This window comes from Agelaius tricolor, unplaced genomic scaffold (genome assembly GCF_023055355.1).
Source record: "Agelaius tricolor isolate 1412-34295 unplaced genomic scaffold, bAgeTri1.0.p SCAF_10, whole genome shotgun sequence".
NCBI classification, from domain to species: Eukaryota; Metazoa; Chordata; class Aves; order Passeriformes; family Icteridae; genus Agelaius; species Agelaius tricolor.
The window spans coordinates 19,268,299-19,286,568 of record NW_027269270.1 but is presented as its reverse complement, the minus strand read 5'-3'; the positions used below and the strand labels follow the sequence as shown (position 1 = coordinate 19,286,568).

At 36.2% G+C, this 18,270-nt stretch overlaps 1 protein-coding gene across 9 annotated transcripts in view; it reads left to right on the top strand.

The window, feature by feature from the left end:
* SLC4A10 (solute carrier family 4 member 10) overlaps positions 1 to 18,270 on the top strand; it is a 146,771-nt gene that overhangs the window by 63,523 nt on the left and 64,978 nt on the right. For all 9 annotated transcript variants that reach the window (XM_071435040.1, XM_071435042.1, XM_071435041.1 and 6 more), the window contains 2 exons: positions 4,366 to 4,512; positions 12,746 to 12,884. In XM_071435040.1, the coding sequence (XP_071291141.1) occupies positions 4,366 to 4,512; positions 12,746 to 12,884 (286 nt within the window). The remainder of the gene's footprint in view (positions 1 to 4,365; positions 4,513 to 12,745; positions 12,885 to 18,270) is intronic.

Sequence of the window (18,270 nt, the reverse complement as noted above, 5' to 3'; positions counted from 1 at the left end):
ATATTCCTGGTGTAGTATGGAGACCTGAAAGAATTTCCATGCTGAGAGAGGCTCTTCTCCATGGTTTATGCTGTATTTAATTTATGTTACAATTTAAAAAGTCAGAATTGGTTTAGATATCAGTGAGCCATAGGATTTATCTGATCTTCCTGAGTTTTTCTATTAACCTTACATTAGCATCAGTAGTGTTTTATCATAGAAAGACTATGATTTTGTCCTTGTAAAAACACCCTCTGAACTCAGATGTTGATTTATTCCAGATGGGCTGCTAGGAAAGCGAAAAATGAACACATCCATTAATATTTTCAGTATTAAGATTTAGGAGCAAGCAATTTTTTAAAAAAGACCCACTGAGAACATACAATAATACACAAAGATTATTTACAGTGTGAAAGCTTACTAAAGAAATGCAATGCACTGAATTGATCTGCTCTGCAATGACGTTTATACAGTGCTACACATCCACTGGTAAATTGTAAAAAGATTATTTTTAATAAAATACTATTCTGAATCAAATTGCATATAGCTGGGGAAAAAAGCCCAGAATATAAAGTTAGTTCAAATTTATAGCATAAGAAGCTTGTAGTTTACCTTCAAAGCATTAAAACACTCCTTGAGTTAAAGTATTTAAGGATTGAAGAAATAATAACCCTTGTTATGAAGCATTCTTTTTTAATTTTTACGGGATTACATTAAACACAAATGATAGTATAAAATATTTAAGAGGATTCTTATTAATTATTATTAGCTTTGAGACAGATGAAAATACATACAAACATGTGGAAAAATCAGGCTCTCCCCTAAACTTTTGAAGAAAAAATTATTGTGCTGTAAGAGTCTTCAGTTTGTGGAAGTATGGAATCATTGCCCTAGAAAAGACAGATATGAAACATATATTATTAATATGAATACGTCTTGCAGAGACATTTCTGAGAATAAAATCTAAATAGAAGTGTTGTTTGAGGTTGCTGAAAGGAGAAAGGAGAAATTATTCCTTACTTAAATTTTTTTCAGAACCCAATAGCAAATTAATAATCTAAAAACCCAGGCTCAGAATAGGAAGAATTTTCTGCATATCCCTTGAGAATGACTGAAGTAACATCTAGAAATGGTTTTCAGAACTTGGCATTCTGGGTCTTTAAAACCTGAAGCTTATCCTAGCTACCTATCTTATGCCTTAAATAAATGGAAAGAAAAAGAAATGTAGTGGGATTTCTAGAGCTCTGGAAACACATAACCGATTATAATTGATGGTGCTTGATGACTTAACTTAGGTACTTCTGGAAATCCCATTACAATTCTTTAGTGATGTGACATTTCAAGGGAAAATGGAGACGGAGAGAAAGGATTTGTAAATATTTCCCTTAATTTAGTAGAAGTAAGATATTTTTAAAGGAATGCTAAGACTACAGATTTTTTTGCCCCAACACTTCCCATTCTTCCAAAAACAATTTTAACACAAAAAACCCACCCATTTGGTAGGGAGAACAATGTGTTATGTTCACCTCTTAAACCATATGTCAGCTCTGTGTGAGAATGGCTGTTAGGTTGTACCCCATGTCAATGATTGGTACCTTGATGTAACCTGTAGTTGTTACTATTTCCCATACTTTAGTGTCTTTGTAGCCTTGCCAAAAGAAAGAGAAAATATAATCTAATTGAGCTAGGTCCTGTGAAAATGTATGGCAGAGCAGAATTATTTTCCAATATTTGAGCAACATTCAGTCATTTGAAGTTGGCATCTGATGAAGTAAATAATAAAAGACACAAAAAAGTTCTTAAAGATAAATGAAAGAAATGCCCATATATGATCAGTTATTCTCTATAAGGATAGCCTGGATAGTGGATATCCTGGTTGATCCTGAGTTCACTCAGTTGTAGATGCCCTTTCTTGTTAGAAATTTTAGTCAGGTTTTCCTGAGATCTGCCCTGCTCTGTCCATGTTTGACCTTCAGTCTTGGCAAATTTAGAGAGCTCTCTGGAAACTCTTGTTTAATAATGCCTTGGACAATTTGTACAGAAAAACGGACATTACATTCTAGCTCATAATACTTACCATGAAAAGGTTACTTGAAGCAAGGTAAAACAGTAATTGGATTTCTTTTGTATTTCCTCTTTCTTTTTTTTTTGCTGCTTCTATCATTCATTGTCATTTTGTCAGCAATTCAGAATTCATTACTCTTTTGTTCCCAGATGGTCTCTTTTTGCTCCACAGTTGTGATCTTTTAATAAACCAGAACTACTTAACTCTCATATTTTTTACTTTTTGCTCTATGATTTTTCTGTAGAGAGCTATTGCTTTTCCCCTGTCAGTTTCTTTGCCTCTTATTTGTTTGAACCTTGTAACAAACACCTACCTTTCTCCATGTGTTTATTGAAGTTATGCCTAGGTAGCACTCTGCTGGTCTCAGTAGGTTCACACAGAAAGAGTAAAATCCACTTTGCTTTTTCCTGATGTCTATTTAAATTTCCAGGTTCCTGGTTTTTTTTTTTTTTTTTTTTTTTTTTTTTTTTTTTTTTTTTTTTTTTTTTTCCAAGTGAACTGATTTTGTCTGTATAAGGAAAATTGCTGTGGCATTCAGACACGAATGTTCTGGCACTGTATCACAGTGTACTGAATAAAGAACAGTCTGGACTCAAGTACTGCTTTCAGCCCTGGAAATTAATTGAAATGTGAGTCTCAAACAGCATTTCCTGATGCAGGTACAATCTGATCATTGACGTGGGAGAAAACTAGGATAAGCATGCCCACTTCTATCACAAAGCAGCAGGAATCTACTTAGTAACTAAATTAAAAAAGCAATCTATTTGCACCTCTGGAAATTACTGAAGTCTTAGGAACAGTAAACCTTCCTTTCAAAATGTTGTTTTGCTTTTTCTTCTATCCAAGGAGGGGGATAAGGAAATGTAAAGTACTGCATTACTCATGTCCTTCAGTATTTTTTAAATGAGTTTTTCCTTGTGTCATGCACTACTGACTGCAATGCATTTGAAATACACAAAAGGCAGCAGTTCTCTTTAAACCATTTCTTGGGTTACATGTGATAAGCAAGAAGAAAGAGGTATATAATAAATAAATAAATAAATAAATAGTTTTCAACTCGTGGGCATTGCATTAGGAAGATCTCCTGACTCTACAAGAATAGTCTCTCAAAATTGATGCCTCTGCTTTCTAGCCTCCTCTACATGGATCAGTGTTAGGCAAGTAACTAATGTGGTGTCCAGACTCTTTTCTCCAGGTTTTTAGCTCTGCCTCTGCAGAGAATTCCTGTCAGTACTGAATTTCTTTGATGTTTTGTGACACATGCTGCCTTGCTGTGTTTTCTGCCTCCTCTGGAGTCTCCATGGGATTAGAGGTCACGTGCTACCTTAGCTTAGTGTTCTTGACCTTTTTCAGATGATTGACACTGCTGAATGATTACAGCAAAGCAGCAAATATCCATGAGCTGTGTTATGTTCATTTCAAGGAGAAAGTAATGTTATTTGAGATGAGTAATCCGGGCTATGTCTTTCTGCTGAGTAAATGTAGAAGACCTGCCTGTAGTGAGTCACAATTCCTTTCCCATTTGTTCTGGTTAGTGCACATTTCTGCTGTGCTCTCCCCCTTCTAAATGCTTTACTGTACTCTGATCCTGTTAGCCCACATAGCTAAGAGACCTAAATATTTTGGGCTTGATCAGCAACATAAAATTTGTCAGGCTTGAAGGCAGCAGGCATGCAATATGTACCTTCTTATGTATTTAAAAAAATACAACAGAAGAAATGAAAGCACCCTAAGATACCAGCAATATATTTATGATGTGAGCCTGTAAAGTGGTATAGGGATTTTGTGCTCTTGCTTACAGAGTGTTTTATTGTTTTTTCAGTTTCTTTTTTTTCCTCTCTTCTTCGTTTTTTATTCAGTGAATTTCCCACAAGAATTCTGTCAAGGTTTGGCTCATAAATAGGAATGAGTTTGGTAAAGTTCTTGTACACACAAAGCAAACAGCAACTTTACCAAATGTTCAATCCAAAGAGATCCATGTGTCTCTTTATGTTACTGTTTTGGAAGACATTTAACAGAACACCTGTCTGGCTTTAATGAAAGTTCAAATACAAAGATGCAAATTTGAAGGAAAAAAAAATCTGGCACTGCATCACAAGGACTTCAGTACTGGAATTGCTTCCTGTATCAAGGGGTTGTGTATCTGTGATGCTTAATCATGATTATTCAAGTCAGTACTGTTATGACTACTAACATTAGAATAATAAATATTATATAACTTCAAAAGTATCACAAGAATGATACCATGAATGCTATTAAGAATATTTATATTGTTGTTATAACATAGTTCCTTTCTCAAGGACACCTTTTTTTACCTGTAGGCCATCGAACATTGTTCATTGGGGTTCATGTGCCACTGGGTGGAAGAAAAAGTCACCGACGCCATCGGCACCGTGGGCATAAACACAGAAAGAGAGACAGAGAACGGGACTCAGGATTAGAAGATGGGAGAGAATCTCCTCCTTTTGGTAAGACAAATTTTATTTTTGGATAGGTCTTTAAGTAATAAATGCCAGCATGATTGTGCATAATTTGTCCTGTTATCACTTGGACATGATTAGCAGCAGGGTTTTGGAGAATCCACCAGAGCCCCTGCTGGTGATTGTTTCCTTTGAACAAATCCCCTGAGAGGCAGCAGCCAGTGGCAGTCAGTACGTGAGAGGGCTCAGTGGTTTCCAGCACTGAAGGAGCACTGTGGGAGCAGCTCCTAAGTGCTCTCACAAAGACAGACTGCAGCCACCGCTGAGGAGGGCAGTGCTTTATGGCACCAGCTGCCCTCAGTATAGGCTCTGGAGTATCTGCCCCTAAAATGTAACACAGAAGAGCTGTGGTCCTTTACAATTAGTTTTGTAATAATGTTGATGTTACTGAAGCTGCAGTGTTTTATCAGTTCAAACCATGATCTAGGTTGTGTTTACCTTTTTCCTAACATGACTCTGTAAATGTGCCATTGTAACATGGATCTTCTAACTGTGGACTTGAGGAAAAAGCAGGGAAAAATACCTCTCAGTAAAGAAATCTGATATGAAACTCCTAAAGTTCTCAAAATTTTAAGTTAGAAAACATTACAAAGGAAGAAGAAGGCATTCATTAATAAATTAGTCAAGCTTTGTCTCAAAACATGAGAATATTACATGTTCAAAAATAAAAAGTGCATGTGATGAAATGTCCAAGGCTATGGAAAGTGTTTAAAATATAATTGAATCGTGTAGAAAACAATTTTCTAGTGTGTTTTTAAATCATTAAGGAAATGTACCAGTGTAATTTCAGGTTACAGAATAGTAATTATAAGACTTTCTTTTAATCAGAAATTTGTCTTATGTATGTGGAAAGCTTTTGAGCAAGTATTTGTAAGTGGTGATGGTTAGAGCTCGAAATTCTCAAATCTTGTACAATGGTTTATTATACTGAGAGTAAAACAAAGTGAAGACTTTTTCAAACTTAGCAGATATGAATTATGTTTTGAAGACTGAACAGTGAAGAAAAAATTGGCTATGGTGGTTCTGTCTGGAATGGATTTTAAATGTACAAAGACCCAATACTGTATTGAAACCAGTTTCTTGGAGAAAAACAAAGTTCATAAATTATTAAAACAGTTTTCAAAAAGAATATGCATATATACATATAAAGTCAGATTAAAAAGAAACAATTGAAAGTTACATTAGCCAAGAAGTGAGATATCTTGAACTATGAAACAGTGTCTTCTGTTGAGTCATCTGGTTTTATTTAAGTGCCAGTATGTGACACATTTTGGCTGAGAACTTAGCTCTGTTCTTTCAACTTCTGGAGACCTAGGCTTGTGTCCTTCTTAATGTCAAAAGTAAAAAAAAAGAAGAAATTAACTGGCTGAATCTGTTCTTAATAGTCTTTTACATTTGTGTATGCAATAAAATGCAATGTTTAACATAATTCTGTGTTAGGTAAATCAGCCTATGTTCAAAGGATCTCTAAGGGTGAAATAGCAGTAATATGAAAAAAAGATAGTCTTGAAGTAGATTTGTAGCATGATGGTCGCTGCACTCATCCTCTAGTGTACCTCAAGAAATTAGTAGAGATCTGCAGTTTTTCAAGTCACAATTTCACATTTAAAGGTATTATAGTTACCAGTTCAAGGGTGTGTGTAAGTGGTGTCACTTGACAGACAAGTTACGGGCCAGAAACATGGAAATCTTTTCTGGATTCAGATTGCTGAAGATATTCTTCAAAGTGCTTGGTTGCTAAGAATTCAAAGAATCCAAAGATAGAACCAGAAATCTGGAAATATCTAGTCTTTTCACCCTGAATAATTATCTGAATAGTAAATTTTGAGGGTTTTCCCCTTTGTCTATCTGACTCCTGGAAGCTGGGCCAGTGAAACAGATTTTGAGCTTTGACATTGGTCCATCCAGGCAGAAATGTGGCATTCTATAGACAAGAGTGAAAGGGATTTGCATAATCAAGGCACGTCTGAAAATGCTACAGTGATGGTGAGGTGAAGCACATACAGAACAGGCAGACAAAATAATACAGAGATTAATAGTGGTCAATATACACCTCCTTCTTTCACTATGGTTTTTCCTTACAGGAGTTTCAGACAACTTGCTGTGCTGCCTGGGGTGAAGCATTGCCTTTAGAGAGAACATAAGCATGATTTTTCTAAGCTTTATTTGCACAGAGGGAGCAACAGATACTTCCCACACTAAATCTGAACCTACTAAACCTCTATAAGCTTTGTAGCTATTCTTCCCCATGACTCCAAGTTTCTAACAGTAACCAGAAGTGAAGGAAGCTCAAAGGAAGACAATACACTTCCTTTTTTTGATGTGTAACTCAATATGGGGGACTGTATTACCTGAGAGAGTAGATCCAAACTAGTCCCATAATTTATAAATCATTCTGATTTAATTGAGGAAGCAGAAACGCTTAGCTCCATCTTTCTATTGACACCTTTTAATGCTTTTCTGCCAAATAGTAGAAGGCTGTATGCTTGGGAACTGTGAAGGAGGAGGGGAAAGAAAAAAACATTTTGATGAGCAGGTGCAAGAAGAAAAGATGGAGAAAATAAGCACTGTGAGACCAACTGATGGAAAACAGTGCTTTGAAGTAAGTCAGAAAAATATATAAAGATTTTTATGATACAAGAGAATAAATTAGCAGTGTTTTGAAGCAGTGAAGTATGAAAGGAGATATAATAAAAGCAAAAGATCCACCCATTGAATAATAGAGATTCTGGAACAAGTAAAGACCTGAAATATTCAGACATGAAGTGCTCCACAGTGCTCAGTTAACCCAGCATGGGATAAAGCATTATTTTCTGTCATAATCTATAACTGTATAATATATAACTTTATCTGTGCAGTACCATCACGTGCAGCCCTTGCTCTGCTGTCACTGCTGCAGGAGCTGTGCAGTGCACCTTGTGCTGGGGCCTCTGTGGGTCCCATGCAGAGTCACAGGTGCCACCTGGTCCCTGTCCAGTAAAAAACAATTCCTGTAAGTGTTTTCTGTGTATCAGCATGGGTAGAAAACACCTCTAGTCAGTGCAATGACAACAGGGGGAAGCTTCCTGGTAATTCCTTTGAATCCTGGCTGGGAAAGCTGTAACAGCTACTTTCTGGGAAGGTTTCTGCAGAGAATAGATTTTTTTAGAACATTCTGACATTGGCTCATTAGCTTTTTTTTTATCTCCTACTGTCATTTAAAAAAAATAACCCAAGTGGTCTCAGTGTACAGATTCAGAGGTAACTCCAGATTAGACAAATAATATGCAGAATATGTACTTAGTGGGATGAAAGAGAGTCCTGTCATTTAGGGGCACAGATCAGTTACTCAGGTTTGGGTTTTGTTTTCCCTACACCTGATCCTTGCTCTCTGTCTGTTGCCTCTTAATGAGATGAAGTTGTAAAAGGTGTTTCCATTTTGCAATAATCATGTGCCTGTAATGGCACAATTTACAGATTTGATGGTTTGCGCATTGGGAGGGTTTTTTGGGTAGTAAAAATTGTAAGCTGTGATTTCAGTGGTCTAGGTTTTCACCCTCTGGTCTCTTAAGTTTCTTCTTTTTGAAGAGAAGGAGAAATTCAGTGCATTTATCCACCCTAGTTAAAAATGCAGTAGTGCTGTTTGTTTTACTGGAGAGGTTTACTATTCTCAGCTGAAATGCTGCTGTTGTAATTAAGGCCTCAGTTTCATTTCTGCCTTAAGCTCCCCTTCTCCACAGTTTTCCTTGTGGGGTAAAGTATTGCGACTGCTTGGGAATTAAATTAGGAATTGATGCAAATTAAAACTTATTTGGTAAAAAAAAAGGCTCTTTCTAGCCTGGGGCATCTCCTTGGTGCTGCTTGTGAGGGCAGTGGGTGCCAGCCCCTGTGAGCTGCAGGGCCACGAGGCTCCATCAGGGCCATGGGTCGTGGTGGCACTGAAAGCCTGGTGCAGATTTCCCTTTGGCTGGTGGGGTTGCACTTGCTTGTGTGCATGTGGATTTTAGTGACAGTTTTCTGTGCCTTTTTTGATGTTTGTTGTTTGCCTGTAGCCAGTGAAACAGCTTTTTGGTACTCATCAGTTAAAGATATTTAATAGATTTTTAAAATTGTGGAATAGGGAGACTTTGGCTCTGAACAGGGTGTCTTTGAGGACAGGTTTTATTGAGGGTTAAAGTGAACACAGCTGTGAGAGCTGGGGTTTGATTACAGCCTCATGTGTGTCCTGTATGAGTAGACACTGTTGAAGCTTGTGGAAGGTTTGGTGTGTTCTTTTAAGAAATCTGGATTTAGTAATCCCTAGTATTAAAGAGGCTTAAATTTGTAATTCATGATATTGGACGTGGCAAGGCAAGCAGAGCAGCCCTGGAGGTGAGCCTAGCACAGGACTGCACACACAGCTCAGGAAAGGCTCTGAAGGCAATGCAGACAAAAATGTGAGTTGCCAAGTGGGGCTTCTTTTGGTTAGTAGAAGGACCTGAAGAAAGTAAATCTAAAAGACTCAGCTGGATGTATTTGGTACCTAAACTCAAGTGCTGAAGGGCTATTAGTGGGGTAAATTTAATTATTTGTAAAGAGTATGGCTGTTAAGAGAATTCACCTACTCTTAACTGTAAGCTTGTATGAGGAATGATGAACTCAGAAATTTGAATCTCTGGGCAGCTGTGGCACAGATTGCTGCAAATCTGGATTAAAATAATGTATCATAACTGCAGTTTTCTAGCAAAAAAAGAGGATAATTAAAGCTTGAGAATTGTCCATATTGTCAGATCCAAAAGATATGATTATTTGCCATAGCCCTGGGTTGATGGAAATAATTCATGTCAAGAAAATGCTGGGATAGTTCCCTGAAGCAGATTGTACCTGCAGGGATAAAGTGCCAGAGCATAACCAAAGGAATACTTTCTCCCAACCCAACATGTGACTTCTAAGGTCTGTGAGGAGACTTTCAGAAGTGTCCTGTATGGCTGTTTGCCGTTTTATGTGCACTTTGGTAATGCAAATTTAGTTTAAACTTTCACTAAGTTTTCTAATTAATGAATTTCTGATCCTTACCTGTACTGATTGCTGAGCTAAGGGCAGGGTCCAATCTGCAAAGGAAGGAGGTTAGGGGAGAGTCCCCATCCACCACTTCTGTGGTGAGTGTAAGCAGGAGGATGATGAATGTTTGTGTCTGAAACGATCCTTTCTTTTCTCTGCTCCTGTGAATTTCCCATACCATTTCCACTTGGCTTGTGAGGGATTGTTATTAATGTCAACTGTGTTACACTTGCTAACTCCCAGTCTGCTGTTTGTCCTGTACCTAGTTCTAGCTGGTCATGGAGGATTTCCTGAATTGGTGATGAACAAGTTACTTGGGAGAATCATCAGCTGCTTATTGTGATACTTTAAGTTCATGTTGCTTCTGATAACTCTGATATAAAACAATTAGAGTGATAGAAATACTACTGTAACTGATTAGTCTCACTCATTAATTTTTTTAAAGAGTAATCTAGATTGTTCTCATTACTTTTTAGAAATAGCAATAATAGTATGAAGGATTTTTTTTTATGCTGGCTGCGCTACTTGAAGTAGGGATAGACAAAAATAATATTCAAGCCAATTTCTGTTTGACTAGACTGCAGAAAATATTGTGTCCTAGTTTGCAAATATTATGCTTCTGCACTGAGGATTAAGTTATCACAGTTTGACAGTCAGCAATTGAAGTATTCTTCCATACTGATTTTGAATCACATATTAGTAATTTTCTATATAACATATTAATGGCATATTTGGTATTTATTACTCCTATGAATATGAGCCAAATCTCTCTGGCATTGCTCATGAATAGTCCTGTTAATTCAGTTTTATCAGTGGAACCAACAGATCTATTGTTTTTATTATTATTTTCCTATTGGTTATATCTTTTAGGGTTTTGTCCTTGAAATAAAGTTATTGTATCGTAAAGCAAATGATAACTTTTTTTCAGTTTCAGCTTGTTGTCTGAAAATGAAGCTGTTGACTTGCAGGTTTCAAATATCAATAGAAATCACAGCAGTAAAGAAAGACGGAATCTAGCAGCTTTTTTTACTGCTTTGTTAACAAGGAAGAAGAGAATTTAGTGCATATTTCGTCATTTCTATAAATGTGGTGCTTAGGGGTGTGGTTTGGTGGTGGACTTGGCAGTGCCTGGTCCCCATGATGGTAGATGTCTCTGAAAATTCTGATTCACTGTTGTCAGTCAAGTAGCTTGTTACACAGAAGACCCAGTAAGAGCAAATTACTGCAGTGAGGTGATTCCTTGTTACTGCTCACCTGACTTCAAGAGGTTTCTGATCCTCTGCTTTCCTCCCACGCTGAAAGCACGTACTTGCATGAGGATCATGGCTGTCACAGAGCTGCAGCTCTGCTGTTCAACACTGCTCATTTATTACTTAACAGTAGCAGTTGCTGTAAATCAGTTCTGGTGCTGATTTTATCAACAGTACAGGATGTTCCTGGCAATGCTTATTCTCAGATTCTAGCTGCAGTCCAGCTCTCTACCGAAGTAGCTTGTTTTCCATGTTCTGTTAGTAGTCATATGCACTAATCCATTGTAAATTCGTATCTCACTGAATTTTGTCCTTCTGGAAATCAGTTTTAGGAAGTTGCACACTTCTTAACTAGAATGTACTTTCTGATTTAAAGAAAAAAGTGAACATTTTTAGAGAAAAAAAAAAAAGGACTGAACAGTAAGAGAGAGATGAGAAAGCAAAGAAAGGGTGAAGTGGAGGAGTTTCTTGCTGCTCTTCAGTGATTCACCAAAAGTAATTCCTTTAGCTGTACCCTTGCAGTTCCATGCTCTGGTTCTTTGTAGTACCCAAGTCCAAACGTCTCTTCCTTCTCTCCTGTATTTCTCCTTGGGTTTAATTTCCTTGCTTTGTGAAGGAGTAAATAGGCTTTACTGCACTAGATCTTTACACTCTGTAAAAGCAAATAAACCTCAGGTGAAAACTGTCATATATTGTTTGTGTTTCCTTGCTATAGCAAGTTTAGTACTGCTATCAAAAAGGTATCTCTATTGCTAAATTTAATTTTCTGTGTCAATGGCCCATTTAATTTGTTTGGATAAGAGCTGTGATTTCTCTTTAATTAGCATTCAATGGGCGCTATAATCTCATTTTTTTCCAATATTCAAAGAGCTTTAGGACCCTGTGCAGTGATGCTCTTTGCTGTTAGATGGAACACCATAGCTTGTCTTACAAATATGTTATAGAACTGAACTTCATTTAGACAATGATTATCCAGCAGAACAGCTCAGTGATTCCTTGAACAGTTTTTCAGTTGACTGGCAGCCTGGCCTCTCTTAGCTCTCACAAAGGACTTTTGGTTCCTTTCAGAAATCTAAAATACATTAGCAGAAAAAGCAGCCATGTACTGCTAAAGAGGCTGTGCTTCAGAGTTTGTTCATTGAGATTTGCATTTAAATAGGCAAATGGGATATAGGATTTTTTTAATACAGCACTTGAGCTATGAACATTGAATCTACATGTACTTTAAGATGCTCTGTGAATTTTTTGAGTGAAAAAAACAATAGTATGTCTTCAAAAATATATTTAGCCACCTGCACTGAAAGGTTATGAAGAAAATTGAAAGGGAAGTAAAAAAAATATTGAAAGGGAAGTCAGGAAGAATAAAATGAGGAAGCTGGGACAGATTAAGAAGTTGTCTATCTTAAGGAGCCTAACCAAGTTGAAAGAGTTAACAAAGGAGCAAGGGTCAAGTCTGCAATTGTATATTCACATTAGGCAGGTTTCATTTGTTTTATTTCTCCTACAGCAAAGATTTCACATTTAGTATTCTGTCTTTATGACCTGAGCTAGATCTGCAGATGTAGACTTATGAAGTGGTAAAGTAGATTTTCCTAACACTGGAGTAAAAGTCTTTTATCAGCTTTATTCAGCTTTATCTGTGCTTCTGTGCTGCTTTCTGTATTTTCTTTTTTCTGGGAGATACCATTCGAGCTTCCAATACACCCTGTTTCTATGCATCAGGTTGTATCTTTGGAGGAGTTTTTTGAAAAGTTGACTTGACAACTACAGTAAATGAAGAGATCTCAATCTGAATGTGTTTGTGTGTAATTGAATGTTCTTACAGCAGAAATGTAATTTTTTTGTGTGGCAGGAAGTTATATGCATGAAAACATCTGGATAATCTCATAACATTTGTTTTCTCATGGCAAGAAAACTGGTGTTTTGGACTTGATATTTTTATTTTTCTCCAGATACCCCATCACAAAGGGTGCAGTTTATTCTTGGAACAGAAGATGATGATGAGGAACACATTCCTCATGATCTCTTCACTGAGCTTGATGAGATCTGTTGGCGTGAAGGAGAGGATGCAGAGTGGAGAGAGACAGCAAGGTGAGCATTTTCATAACTTAAAAATTATCTGTAGGTATTGGTTTCTGGTGTACTGAGGAATGATTTCAAAGCTGTAGCAAGCTCAGGGACAGATTTTGGATATAAAGTTTAAATAAGAACATAATTTTAATCCTTAGTCTGCTAGTATTACAACAGCATTCATTGTTTCCCCGAGCCAAATATTTTCATTTGGATTTATGAATATAGGTCAGAGTGAACACTGATGGGAAAAAAAAGTGAATATACCATATATATGAATCAAAATAATTGGGTCAGTTAATATTTTTTCTTCTAATTTAAAGAATCTTTCAAAGTTCGTATTTTGTTTGAATACTCAAGAAAGTGATAAGGGAACCACTATAAAAAGATTAAAGCAAGGAATGAGATTACTTTTGGAGCAACAGAACTTTTACATATTCTAAGTCTCCATGAACAGTTTGAGAATGAGTATTCAGTGTTGGATTATTTTATTTCTGCAAAATTAGTGGGAAAGACTTTTAGATTGCATTTCTGCTGTGAAAAAAAAATACTGGTACAGAACTTTTCTTTTAATTCTATATTTTTTACCTTGAGCATTTAAATGGGAGATAATTTGCTTAGTTTCATTAAGAATTTACATTTACAGCAATCTTTATTTTTCATCTTAAAACCTTAGTTCTTCCTCTCAGTTGTTGACAGTGTTCCTCAATGGTGCCCAAAAGTCTGTGTAATATATATATTTGGTAGAACATAAATTGCAAAATTTCTGAAAGGATTTTGTGGGTAACTATGTATGTGGGCTGACATGAACATGGCTGGTAGTTTTCTTTCTAATTTTACTGCAAATTTCTGCTTTCCCAGAGGGCCAAAAAATTGTCTATGACCTTCCCTTCCATTATCTGTTCATAGGCAGCATAGACAGATGCTAAATATAGATTTTTATGTGTAGAAAATTCTCATATGGGGATTGTGCTGCAAAAGGAAGACAGTGATATTCCTAAATAATCTTATTAATATTCAGAGAGAGAAAATCTAATCAAGGTAATCGTCTGCAATGTTCTCATACTGATTAGGAATACATAGAACTTCTCTGGGAGGGGTATCAACTTCTGCTGAAATTAAAAAGTAAAAATCATCGTGTGTTATGTTATTTTTAAGCAGGTAAATAGCAACTTCTTTAGTTCAACTTAAAATAAAAAATCCCTTTGCAAATTATTAAAGAATTGTGTTTTTGAAAATTATTACAATTTCTGTCAGCAAGTGGTACTGATGAAGATAGAATTCAAAAGGAGTAGGTGAAATAAATTTCTGTTTCAGTTCATCTGTTTATATGTGCAGCCTTCTCAACTATTGTTTATGAAATGAAGAATTAAAAATGTTTAATAGAAACGAGATTGTTGAAAAAAGGCAGGACAAAACCAGCCAATAAATAAATAAATAAAACTACATTTTTGGAGCTCAGAAAATATAAGAGCAACATAATAGGTGATAGTAAAATTTTCATGAACTTTAGCAGTAAGATGGAAAGAAAGGAAGAGTGGGGCTGCTGTGTGGGAAAAATTGGTCAAGATAAATGGTCTTTTTCAGTTTGGATCCCCAGATTTCAGACTGCATTTGGCATGGGGTGACTGGTTAGAAAAAGAGGACATGGAAGGAAATTACCAAATTTAAAATGAAGATTAGACTCAAAGTGCTTCTCTGTGCAAATAAGAGGGTGCAATAATTTCCATCCCAGAAAGGTGAAAGAACATGTATTTAATGGGTAGGGCAATTCCTATGTCTCTGAGTTTGTCATGTGTGCTGTGATAATCCAAACACAGCAATAGTATTAAAGAAAGGACAAAAATGGCTGGGGCAAACGGAGCCCTTATAGTCCAATTTCAGAGCCATACAATGCTTGAAGGAAAGAAAAAGTATAGACTTGGAGATAAGTGGAAAATTGGATAAAATGCAATACAATGGTATGTCATGTCAGACTAAGTTAATAATGCTCTTTAATTAGGTAATTGATTTTTGTTTTTCTGACAAAGAAAAAACAGTGAATCTAAATTTTTCGAAGTAAAGCATTTGATATGGTACAGCAGTGGGAATGTATTACTTAAACTGCATTCTAGTGTAAAAATTCTATTAGCAGGTCAGGAACTATTTGAAGAGGTGCAGCAGGCCATGCTGAGAGATTATACTATTAGTGTGGAAGGTAGTGACAGCTAACTTCTGAAGAATGAGGCTTAGTAAATAGATTTATTATTGAATAAAAAATGGGATTATAGTAAGGAAACTTGCTGATAATAAGAAATTAGGAGGTATTACTCCTCTGGAAATAGATAAAGGTATCGTACACAAAGAACCAAGTGGCTTTGAGTAGAGTAATAGAAATGAGATGGTGTTTAATATGCAAGATCATGTGCTTAGAAACTAATACAGTGGGTCATTTTAAATACCTGTGGTTGATTCAGGACTTCAGAATTACTTATTTGACTAAAAGCATGGTATGGAGAAGATACAACCCGAATTTGTTGCTGTTCCAGGCTTACTGTATGTTTTTCATTTGTGTGCAGAATTTCACTTGGAAATATTTGTAAATCTTACTGTTTGGATTTGGCTGTAGTTTCAGGTAAATTACATTTAATGAGAGTGATAGCACTAAGTGGGTATGCATTCATTTCACCAAGCTCTGCACTTGGTGTACCTGGACTGACGTGTTGGATTGGCTCTGAAGTACATCTGTATCTTGGTATTTTCAGTTTGATTGAAAGTGCACTGGACTTTTCTGTTTCAGGATCTGATTAAGACTGTCCCATCCATGGAATTAGTTTGTGAGCAGAATGGAATGAATAGCTTGGTTATGTTGATATAGGGATAATTTTTTTTTCTCCATCAATTGATTTCAAGCCAGAAGAAACACATACCTTTTAAAATCAATAGTCATTCTTACAACAGTTTTTGTATGTGGCGCAGCTGTACAGTTGTGCATTCTCTATGGAGATGATACATACTTTCTATTCTGGAAAAAAAAATTCTGGTAAGTTTGTGGAGAAACGTGCTGAAGTGTAACAGTTGGGTTTATTTCATATGCCCAAATAGTGTAGCTGCAAGTTGCAGCTGTTGGGAAAGCAATTCGTGTGTCATGGGTGGAAAGTGGTACCTGATTTGTAGCAAGTTTTACCCAGACTTTTGGAACTCATTTGTCTGCTAGTATCAACCAAAAATATCTGGACAATATCACTATCTTTTTGGAGCAGAAGACATTATGTAGTAAGGAAGAAAATAGAAAGAACCTTGGAACCAGGAGGAAAGTGCTTAAGCTTAAATTTCAATGCACAGTTAGGAAAATAGCCTTGTGTCTGTACTTTGGAAAGTAAATTGTTAATAGTGACTAGAAAATGCATGGGTTAGAGAAAGTTAGGAAGTGTAATTCATTTTCCCTGGATCAAAACTATCTTCCAAAGAAAGTGGGTCACAAGAAACATAAGTTTCTCACTGCTGCTTTGTTCCTGACATGTTTGTGTTGTTTGGTTGGTTTTCAAATCGGTGTGGGCAGGCACAAGCTCATGTGGAAATTGATACAGATTGAAATATTACATTAAAACCATTAAGTGTTGAGCGGGTTGTGAGTACATACTCCATCTCTCTGCTGCAGACATACCACACTACAAACCAGATAAAATACAGTCACCCACTTCATGTTGTGCAGAAAATGCAGTAACTGTGTCGAAAATGAAGCATGTGCACTCTTTTATTGATGCCTGAGAAAGTGATGAAGATGGTGTTAGAAGCTAGGACATGTGCATAAAGTGTGTGTACCCACCCTAGCCTGAGTTATATTTTTCCTATAGTAACATGCCTTGCTGAAACTCTTGTTGGCATATTTTTTCTAGCAAGCATTCTATCAGAGGAACTAAACTGTGTTATCAATAGACCCATGCCAGTCTGTAGCAGTAACATAAAGCTGTTAGGATGAAAGTGCTCTTCCATGCAATCACACACAACAGAGATAGCTCCAGATATGTTCCAGTTGCAGGGGATGTGTGTGACATGAGCTCAATAGGGGCCGATGGTGTTTCCCAAGAAACTAAGAAAGGCTTTTATCTGTCAATCATGCCAATTTAAGGGGTTAATCTGCAAAGTAAATATATTTAAATTTGTCTTTGAGAAACTAAAAGAAGTACAAAATTGGCAAACTGGGATCTATGCCCGAGTTTGTATTTCAAAGCCACTTTTGTCATGGAGCCTTGCTCACGAATTCAGAGGATTGATCCAATGGTGTTATGATTTTTAAAACTACTGAACACATAGAACTGAAAGACTCCGCATAAGATTAGATTTGTTTTAGGTTTACTGCTACTGTTTCTCATTTGATATGTTAAATAAGGATTATCTGACTTAACAGGAATATTTCTGAAAAGACAAAAGGTGATGAATAGTATAATGATGTTCCCTCGATGAAATTAGTAAACTTATGATATGCTTATTGATGCTTAAAATCAAAATAAAAATTTATTCCAAACATAGAATGTTCTCAGCTGGACATGATTTAATTCTATGTCCTGGCTTGCTGGCTCATTGAGTAACAATGTATGATAATGTGTTTAAACATCTGAGTTTCAGCCACAGTAGGAAATGGGGTGCAACCCATGCAATTATACTATTGCAATTCATGGAAATGCAGAGGATCACAACGGCAAGTAAAATTATTTGAGCAGTAGCAGTAGTTTCCTATGGATTTTTATGGACCAATGCCTAAGCTTTAATGTCTGACAGTATAAATGCTAATTAAAGCTGTTTTCGTGATTTAGGCTTCTCTGTGTCCCTAGTATGTTACAAGCTCTGATAGTAAGCCTGCCTCTGTCCAGTCACATGTCTTAGCTTTTTAAGAACATGCTTGTCTTTTATTGTCTTTTATTTTCAAATCTGTTTACAACTGGTCAGTAGATTTAAATTAGGAAATATCAAGGACAGACTGCAGCAGCATAATCAGATAAGCAATGTTGAAGACTGACATGAACAAAAGATTATGACAGTATGAGGTTTCTGATGATATTTTGTCAAACTCTGAGCTTGGATCATTGTTTTTAGAATATATGGAGCATGATTTTAAATTTTTTTTTCTGAATCAGCAAAAAAGATATAACAAGCTAAGCAGAGAAATAATAGGATATATAATAACACTAATAATAATACATAATAACAGAAATAATTAAGAATACTCAAACATAAAGATCTTATAAATTAGAAATATACACAAAAATGGAGGTATGAAAAGAGAAAAATGTAGGTATTTTGCAGAGTCTTGGGAGACAATGGTTTAAACAGGACAATAAATGCACCATATTTGTGATGCTGTGGGTACAAATAGGTACTGCACATTTTTCAGCTTGGAAACAAGAGTGCCGTGAGTAAGATAGGA